The sequence below is a fragment of the Triticum aestivum genome, chromosome 1D, assembly GCF_018294505.1.
Source record: "Triticum aestivum cultivar Chinese Spring chromosome 1D, IWGSC CS RefSeq v2.1, whole genome shotgun sequence".
NCBI classification, from domain to species: Eukaryota; Viridiplantae; Streptophyta; class Magnoliopsida; order Poales; family Poaceae; genus Triticum; species Triticum aestivum.
Window position 1 is genome coordinate 483,664,327 of NC_057796.1, and position 9,863 is coordinate 483,674,189.

At 47.7% G+C, this 9,863-nt stretch overlaps 1 protein-coding gene across 3 annotated transcripts; it reads right to left on the bottom strand.

Moving 5' to 3' along the window:
- Window positions 1-197: 197 nt before the first annotated feature.
- Window positions 198-3,530, bottom strand: LOC123177763 (uncharacterized). Of its 3 annotated transcripts, XR_006489119.1 has the most exons (4): window positions 1,189-2,395; window positions 962-1,092; window positions 778-836; window positions 198-373 (listed from the first exon to the last, which is right to left on the bottom strand). XR_006489119.1 is itself a non-coding variant. In XM_044591307.1 (3 exons), exons 1-3 carry the CDS (start codon window positions 3,424-3,426, stop codon window positions 974-976), a joined length of 306 nt encoding a protein of 101 aa, XP_044447242.1. In that variant the 5' UTR covers window positions 3,427-3,530; the 3' UTR covers window positions 875-973. The 3 variants fall into 3 exon arrangements, 1 of the variants encoding a protein (XP_044447242.1); XR_006489121.1 differs by lacking the exon at window positions 778-836; XM_044591307.1 differs by lacking the exons at window positions 198-373; window positions 778-836 and adding an exon at window positions 3,351-3,530 and having other exon boundaries at window positions 875-1,092; window positions 1,189-1,299.
- Window positions 3,531-9,863: the final 6,333 nt, after the last annotated feature.

A 9,863-nucleotide genomic window follows, 5' to 3' on the forward strand; every position in this document is an offset into this window, starting at 1 on the left:
CATGCAAGAAATTCGAACATGCTGGTCACTAAAAAGTATGTGAGCATCATCAGAAATATCTTTCAGTACATGAGAATTAATTCATCCACTTCAAGCAAACATAGATTTCAAACTGCACAATCACAATCATGAACCAACAGAAGAGACGTAAATACATATCAAGTGTTACATTGCATTAGAGGATCGTTTGTGGTACATCATGGGCAAGACTGACTATGAACGACGAAAATAAATCACAGCTCAACAAGCAGTGACATTAGAAACTGCATCAACTTGGCTAGAATGGTGTTACAGAATAGAAAAGCTACAGCCTTTTGCCTCCAGTTCTAGTGCTTCTTGCTCGTCAAGCTTCTTGTGCTAGGAGAGATCAAATCTAACAAATACAGTTCAGTTAGCACAGGTCCATGTAAGTGTCATATGTTCACACTTGATGAAGTTTTAACATAGCCTCAAGCAGATTACAAGTTTCAAGGACCACGTAAAAGCAAAAATAGCAATGTTAAAAAATGGCAATGAGCAAAAAGGCAGATTATTATTCTAATTCAACAGTAACAAACAAAGAATGATGGCATGCATTACATTATGCTCTGTAGTAACTAGTACTCCCTCCGTCCGGAAATACTTGTCATCAAAATGGATAAAAGGGGATGTATCTACGTATTTTAGTTTTAGATACATCTTTTTTTATCCATTTTAATGACAAGTATTTTCGGACGGAGGGAGTATAACACAACATGACCAATAGTACTAAACAGAGGTTGTGAACATTTATAGGACCTTGTAATTTCAACCATGAAACTCTCAGTTGTTCACATTAGCGCCTACTTGTTCCGCACCTATGGTTTGGCATGGAAATGATAGATGATCAGGCCGTATATTTTCCTATGAAATATTAGTGAAATCATGGAACATGGACAAAAGTGAAAATTTTACATTACATAAAATCCAGAAGTGTGTGTACCTCTTGAAAGAACTATTGTTTCTTTTTGAGTGTACTGGAATCAGTAATGACAAGCATTGGGGAATTAATCTCTGCAAACGAGCTACCATTGCTGAAATCTTGATTTTGAGCACTATTGACCGATTCCATGGCTGCAAACAATTTTATAGGAAACAACATCACACAAGGGATTAACAAAATGTTAGGTACCTCAACAGATTATTTAGTTTCTTAGACGGATTTCTCACCTGATAGCATTGGTGCATATGTTGTGGCCATTGCAACTATGGGCTCTCCTGATGGCGAAGTAGTGCTGCTCCCCTCCATTACTGAATCCTCAGATGCGATATTTTTTTTCACTTGTCCCGAGATGAGAATTGCAAAGTCAAAAATGAGATCATCGTTTGTAGTTCAGACGTTGGGCACAAGGATCACATAAAGGACGCAGCCTAGGGCAACAGTCTATGAATTAGAATATTTACTAGGACACTTCTAATTGTTGGCCCTGTATGCATAAATTGTTGACCCTCAATGCCACCATCTTTGAGAATCATAATTCATATATACTAGGACAGTTCTTACTATTGCCTGTTTAAATGGATCAATTTCCAGCGGTGAATCATGTATACATGAATCTTATGCTGACAAATGGACCAATTTCATTTTTTTCCTAGCAGAATCAATCTAATTTATTTCCAGCTTTTCAAGCTATTGACTCTGTATAAGAACTGCAGGTACTAATATTTTTACTGAATTTTCCTGAAGTTCACGCCAGCGCGATTATCTAACCATCCTCAACCTTCCAACTTGATCCTCCAGAATACTAATCAGTGAAACAAAATGTTCAAAGAGAGTACCAAGACACCTAAAACAATAGCAATGCACCATCAAATCGGAGTTGTTAAACTGCATCATTCACTCGACATGAACAAGAAAACAGAACTAGAGAAATGCAGTACAAATCTACATGATAATAAAATTGGGATGTAGCACAAATTTACTAGCAAACAAAAGTTAACACCTATTTAAAGGTGAACCACCTCGTCGCACGGGCCGGTCGGGAAGGAGCCGAGGAGACCACCACCGGCTTGCCGCCGACGAGAGGGAGGAGGATGCGAGCTAATACTTGAGCATGAGAGAGAGAGAGAGAGAGAGAGAGAGAGAGAGAGAGAGAGAGAGCGAGAGAGAGGCGACGAAGGCACCGCTCCCGGAGCTTCAGAAGGGAGGCTGCGACGAGCAGCGGAGCGGAGGTCGCCGGCGAGCTCCGATCTGGTCCGCCTCAAACTGGGACGCCACCCACACAACAGCAGGGAGCCGTTAAGAGTTGGAACAACATGGAAGAGGGATCTATGCCTCCTCTACCGGCCGTACTCGCTCAGCTTGGAGGAGAGATCTCGGCTGCCGCCGCGGCCGCCGTCGGGGAGATTTTGGTTTGTGCGTTGTATCTAGCTCTCTGCCGAGTGGATTCGGGTTTGAACGGCGAGGGGCATGGGGAACGAAATAGCTTGCAGGGAGGGACTTTCTTGCAAATTTTGCGCACACAGCGACCCACCCAAATCTGGGTCATCAATTTCCCATCCGATGGTACATATCCATTTTTTCTATTTTTGCACCCTAGGCTCAGATTCTATACTAGTCATCCCCGGTTCAAGTCCTGGTGCTCGCATTTTTTTGGATTTATTTCAGGATTTCCGGCGATGCGCATTCAGTGGGAGGAGACGTTCCCGTCGACGACGAGCAGGGCCGGTCCATGCATGTTGGGAGCCCTGGGGCGAAACTAAAACTTAGGGCCCTCACACATAGATGAATACTCCACTTATTTTCGTTAGTAAGATGACCAATCCGAACCATGTAACAATTTACATCTCGATGATCTTGTCTTCATCTAAATAATTATTTGGTTGTTCAAATGAAACAAAACCAATATCACACATTCCCAAGAATAACCACTGGTTCTGCAACGTTAATTGCTCCCATTGGGAATTCCTTTAAAAAATGATATTGTATCAACAAATCTAATCCCATTATTTTCTTTCCTCTAGTCACAATTCACTACTGGCAAAATACTTACTGGAAGGCATTCCACAACAAAAATACAAAAAGTGCAATTTTTGTTCAAGATATATATGGTCAAGGAACGAAAGCACCTTAATATGGATGGTTTGGATCGGACGTAAGAAAAGTACGAATCCATGGAAACCGCAGACTGTAATATCTGAAAAATGTCCTCAAAATACAAGAGACATCACCTCCAAAAGATAAGCATGTCTAAAGTTTAAAATGTAGAAAATAGTGCTAGGAAAAGGAAATTATAATTCCTATGTTACCATGGATCGACATTATTTAACATTGAATCATCATACTGAGGAACGAGATTACTAGAAAGAACAAAGAAGAACCAGGGCCGTACCATCTCTCAACCATATGGGGATGGAGAAGAATGTACGGGATGAAGAAGAGCTAATTGGGGACTGGAATTGCGCCATTTGTCTCCGTCATGGTTGGCCGCGACCTCAAAATCAGAAAGGCATGGGAAGGGCGGCACTGTTCTTGGAGACTGAGATCGGGAATTGGGGAAGAAGAGGAGACGCCCAACTGCAGAGAGAGATCCCCGTCGGGATTGATTAATTCCTTCGTTTTTTTTGAGGGCGTGGTGGGCTTTGCCTGATTGGTTGCACTTTGGGCCCTCTTATTTTTTTTCCTCTGTATTTTTCTGGGTATAAAACTAAACAGAGAGAACTATACCTGGGCCGGGGCCCCTGCTTCCAAGGGGGCCCAAGGCAGGCGCCCCGTTTGCCCGCCCGATGCGCCGGGCCTGACGACGAGGTGGCTACGGTGACTTCAAGATGATATGTCGGCTCAGTATTTCGGAGGTGTTCATAGAGGTAGAGTGTGCGCGTGTGCGTTTATAGGAGTTAGTGTATGCGCGTGTATATGAGCACTTGCGTCTGTACTATGTTAAAAAAAAATTAAAATAGAGCAAAAAAAATTCAGAATACGACTGGGATACACAGGGATACAAAAGGGCCTGTTAATGCTCGATCTGAAGCCCATCAGAAGGCCTACTCGATGGATATAGATAAACCTAATCGCTGGAATCCTTCCTCTCGCCGTCATCTTGCAGTTGTCAAATCGCGAGATCAGCGCAACTCCAGCGGCGCCGGCGGCACCTCACAGCTCAACTCGTCTCCATTCTTTTTGATGTGGTCGCCTTGGTGTGGTCATGGCTTTCGCACCTCTGCTATTCTGTATGCAAGTGGTTCACAAAGCAGTTTCATGCTATTGTAGGAATCCAAACCTCAGTAATAGCATTTTTGTGTCACTAACCTTTGCAACGCCACTGGCGTGCTGCAGTATTGATTTAGCGAGTTTTCAGAGGATGGTTACCAAAAAAGACACTATTAGGTTAGTACTTATTTATATCTAAGATTTCCCTTGATATATTGTTGTTACAAATTGACCGTTGTTTCTGGCTGGCCGGTTGCGTTATAGATGTTAGAGGCCGCCAAGATGTGATTCATCTTGAATCATCTAAGTATTGCTAACCGGTGCTACTTGTACAGGTTCTTCTTCACGGCGAAACTACACAAGACTGTGTAGTTTAGCAAAGTCAACTAGACAAAGTCTTGTGTAGTTTCGTCGTGGAGAAGAACCTATACAAGTAGCACCGGTCAACAATACTAAGATAATGCAAGATGAATCACATCTTGGCAGCCTCTAACATCCACATATAAGGCAACCGTCCAGCTATAAACAATGGTCAATATGCAACAACAATATATCGAGGGCAATCTTAGATATAAATAAGTACTAACCTAACAGTCTCTTTCTAGCTAACCATCCTCTGAAAATTCGCTGAATCAATACTGCAGCACGCCGGTGGCGTTGCAAAGGTTGGTGGCACAAGAATGCTATTACTCAGGTTTGGATTCCTGCAATAGCCTGAAATTGCTTTGTGAACCACTTGCATACTGAATAGTAGAGGTGCGAAAGCCATGACCACACCAAGGCGGCGAAGGTGCGTGGCGGGCGGAGCACGACTGGTCGTCATCGAGCGCGCGGAGGCGGAGGCTGAGAGGCGCCGGGATCAGGGCACCGTCGTAGGGCTTCAGGCGGTGGAGCGGCGGCGGAATGGGAGCCAACTGGAGTTGGGTTGTAGTTCAAGATGGCAATGGGGCCCCAAAACCCGCGCCCCCGCGGGTTTTTACCCTATTATGGGATGGGGATGGGCGACTTTCTCTCCCCGCGGGGCTGCTCGTGGGTACATTATAAAACCTGGCATGTTTCACGGGTTTAAACCCGTTTGAGTACTACCCGAACCCGAAACCTGACAAAACCCGTCAAAATACGTTATTTAGCATGCACCGATCCATCTTGACTAAAGTGGCCCAAAGCCACAGTGCCCGAGCAGCCGAGCCCCACAGCATCGAGGACCTGGAGTACAAACTAACCCCTCGCCCGGCCGCTGCAGTGTCGCTCGCTCTTCAGGCCTCTCTCTCTCGCACAACACATCACCTAAACCTAAACCTAGGTCCCCCATCCGTCGCCTGCTGTTGTAATATGCTCCTGTTTTCCTTTCAAATGTTGTTGTTTTCATTGACTGCTCGTGGGGATGGGTTCCATGTGGGTTTTGAAAACCCGACGGGTTTAGGGGACGGGCAAAAATTTAAACCCAGGCACGTTGATGGGGACGGGGACGGGTTTGCGATTTTTTCATGGGGATGGGCTTGGGCAAGCAAAAGCCGGTGGGTTTCGTCCCCGTTGCCATCTTGAGTTGTAGTTGCTGTGAATGAAACAACAGATAGAACTCAACATCATTCTATACTGATCATTCAAATGTATATTTATTTGTATTGAACATGGGCTTGGAGGAAGAGAAAAGGTGGGTCTGTGACAGATGAGTAACAGGGAGCTGGTCACCGTTACCCACAACAATACAAGGAGGCGGGGGGTTGAGGCCAGAGGGGAGTGACAGAGTGGGTGATACCGGGAGTGGAGGCCACATGCGATGTCGCATCGGTATCCAGGAACCAGTCGGAGGAGTTGGTCCCTGCGAGAGGCACGCAGGTGACGGTAACAGCGGCAAGTGCTGGAGTTAGGCCCGATAGCGTGTTCGTGAACGACCTAGCAACGTTGGTGGGGCCGGAGGAGGCGGGGAGTTGGAGCTATTTGTCGCGGACAAGATCGTGGATGCTGCGCCAGACGGTGAAGGCCGTGGCGTTGTGGACGCGAACGATGTCACAGACATAGGTGGAGACATTCTCGTACAACCACTCGACAATGCATTGGTCCACCATCGACGACTCATCGTCACGTCGCTCGGATGTGTTCGGGGAGGAGGCGAGGTGACCGCCGATGAAGTCGGAGTCGTCGATGATGCCATCCATGAAATAGCGCCACCGTGAGTAGTTGTTGGGCTCAACGATGTCAAGCACAACTGAGGCATGGGGCGTCAACATGTTCACGGTTTGGAGAGAAGCGGCGTAGGGCAAAGCAGCACTAGCAGGGGTGAACGGCGAGCCGTGTGGCGCACCCGTGCCCGTGGAAGCGGCAGAGGAGGAAGAGCCACCATCGGATTCACTCACTCCAAATCTGTTTCACTGACACTGTCAGCGAGGAGCTGTGGGTTGGAGTGCTAGCTCACGGAAGTGGGAGGCGGCGGCTCATGGCGGATCTACCAATATGGCGACATCTTGGGGTGGCCTCTGCCCTGTTCGAGCCTCTGTTTGCAAAGAAGGCGGGCGGCGACGATTCCTGGTGCGTGCGAACAATTGGACATCGCTGAGCCACATTATGAGACACCGTGTTCACAATATGTTTTAAGTGTTAAACTACATACGGCTTAGTAAAATAACAGTTTAACTAGTAACCACAAACATATTCTTGTATGGCATCACACTTACATATGTGTAAAATAGTTGTTAGGGATAACTAAAAGCACCGTTTATTGGTGGGCCATCACACTTGCATGTGTAAAATAGTTGTTAGGGATAACTAGAAGCGTCGTTTATTAGTTGTTTGCATGTATTGTACAATAGTGAGGTAACTACATGAAACCACCACATTGGGGGATAGGGTAACATGAAACCACCACAAATCAACGAAAATCTCAAATAACAACCACCTTTGAGGCCATTGATCACATATCTGTTCGGTCTAACAACAAAACTGATGGCTGAGTCCCGCGTGTCAAGGCTAACTATTGACAACAATATCGGGTAATGAGATTTGTTGAAAACAAAAGAAAATTTGAAACACCAAATATTTGGTCATCACATGAGTCACGAAGGTTTACTTCCTCCCTGACCCCCACGTCGCCCCTGCTCGGGCAACAAGGGTGGTGCCGCAACCCTAGCCGCTGGGGTGCTACCTCCTCCATTCCCTCCTCCCGTCGCCGCCGGGGGACACCGCTGGACTAAGCTCAGGGGCCGATGGCAGTGGCAGGGGTCTCCCTCTCTCTCGTGTCATGGGGGTAGTGCGTGGCCTCTCTGCGTGAGGAGGCGGTGCCGAACGGGTCTTGGTGGCATGGTGACCCGCCTTGCTTCGGGCAGCGGCAATGGATGCAGTCAGCGACGGTGGCCGGTTGTGCGGCGATGGGCCATCTGACCTCGGATCAGCGGCGGCAGCGTGGAGGAGGGCCTGGTGGACGGGTCGGCGGCAAGTGTGGTCCCGCCTCCGGTCAGATCTGATTTGGCCGGTGTGGCTTGCTCACTGCTCGGTGGCAGAGATCGGTGACGAGTCGTGCACACGATGCTAGATGGAGGTTCTTTGAGCAGATCAGAGTGAAAACCTTGCTCTCGGCTAGTTGCCAAGGCCGGCGATGTCAGTGCTCTTTTGTGTCGTCCCCTTCTTAAAGGCATCCCGTGGAGAAGCTCCAGACCTCCACCCGCTACCTCCAAGGAAAACCCTAGACCAGTCAATCGAATGACGACAACGCTCTTGTGTCATCCCCCCTTGGGGGCGTCGTTCTTGGAGGTGTGCATTGGCTCGAGGGACCAGCGAACGGTTTCAGCGGTGGAGCGGCGCATCATGTGACGCATCGACGACATGGAGTCTCGGCGGTGTGGCGCCGCAGGGCCTCTATGACGGATGCGTGATGATGGACGCGCGTAGGAAGGTGGCATTGTCTGGTGTTGTGGTGGCGTCGACAACAGGCCTGGCAAGGTCGATGTGTCGGTACCTGCTGAAGATGGATCGGTGGAGACGGTGGCGGCGGCCTCTGCAGGGTGCGCATGCGGTGCCCGCTGAGAGTGCGTTGGACCGGTGTGCGGCTCAGACCCGGCGATTGCGGCTTGGTTGAGGCGTCCGGTGTTAGATGTTGGGCTTTGGTGTGAGATCTGGGCAGGCGGCCCCAACAATGCGCACCCCTTCGTCAAGTTGATAGGAGTAGCGACTGATGTTGCCAAGATGGTGGCTTCAAACTTATTGATTTTTTACTTTGTAAGGTCTTGGTGAATAATTAATAAATGACTGTATGCATCGCCCTGATGCAAATGCTAGGATCATCCTCCGTTTCGAGAAAAAAAACAAATTTATTTGGTAAATTGACAAATACAGTACATTTTTACTTATTTCTGCATTAACAGAGCAGACTAGTAAATAAAACTACTTATAGGATAATAATTGGATAAGAGACCTTGTCAACGGGTAGGTAAGAGAACAAGAGCTGTCTAAGCAAACTGAGAAACAGTTGACATAGCAAAACCAGAAACTAGGTCAGCAACATGAGCAGCATAACCACCAACCAAGCCATCCACCAGCCACCAACTGCAGCATAGCAATTCCACAAGGAAGGCCAGAACACAAAGCGAATACTTGTCTCCGGTCCACCCTAGCTGCTGCAGCTCATGTCAAAGCCACCCTCCACGAGATCGTCACTGCACATGACACGGCTCTCGCGCATGATCCTCCCACGAAGTTGCCTGCCCCGTGAATCGGCCGGCACATATCCATTATCCAGGTATTAAAAATTGCGTCGATGCAAGCGCAAGAACCGTGCGGCCCTCAAGCATAAAGGACTCAGGACATACTGGCACTGCCATCCGAACCAAACAGCAGAAGCAAAAGGAGAAGAGCTGAAATCCTAGAGCCCACCGGCGACCTGACGATCGACCGGCACCGATGGCCGGCGGGAGGAAGCGGGAGTGGATACGTAAGAAGATGACGGCGGCAGCCGGGAGCGGGTCGCTGCGCATGCGCGCGCTGTCCACGGCGCTGCGGCAGCGGAGGAGACGGCTGCCGCGCGTCGACCTACTCCGGTTCTTCTACGAGAGCATCGTGTTCCGGCTGCTGTGGGTGCTCGAGTCCATCGTCGTCCTCGCCAGGCTCTGCTTCTTCTTCCTCCGCTTCGGCTTCCGGCTGTAAATAAACCGAGCTGTATTTTGCTTGACGGTAGTAACCGAGCCGTGTTCATGTGCCGTGTCTTGAAATCTTCTTTGGTTTGCTCCAAAACATTGTAAACAATTCACAAATTCAGCAATTATAATCTACTCTGGCTTCCTACAAAAGTTGTGTTATTGGCTATTTTAGATCAAGAATTTTCCTTTCTATATAGGTCATGGCTGGAAATATTTTTCATATTTTTGCTCATTCCGATGTATACATATGCTTAAATTGTTGGAGCCTCTGTGATTGGTAGTTTGATGGAAAAAGTAGACATATCATTAGCCAACAACTCTTTGTATTTAAATTGCCCGAGGACATGAGAGTATATATACATACCCAAGCCTCTATATCCGGCAAGGTTTTTGCCCTATTATTCATCCACTTGGATGAAAAAGACCCATGGTGAATTTTGGGCTTGGCACGTGCCTTTTTTTTGGTACCTGGCGGTGTAGAAACGAGTGATGTATTCAGCTATTTGGTTCAAATTTTTTGAACGGGTTTGGCCATTGGTTTGGTTGGCATAGCGTTTTTTGGCAGA

Coding starts and splice junctions, on each gene's coding strand:
- LOC123177763 (XM_044591307.1), bottom strand. CDS start 3,426: ATGGCGCAATTCCAGTCCCCAATTAGCTCTTCTTCATCCCGTACATTC. Junction 1,300..3,350: donor CCCCATATGGTTGAGAGATG/GTACGGCCCTGG, acceptor TCTCGGGACAAG/TGAAAAAAAATATCGCATCT. Junction 1,093..1,188: donor ATATGCACCAATGCTATCAG/GTGAGAAATCCG, acceptor AATTGTTTGCAG/CCATGGAATCGGTCAATAGT.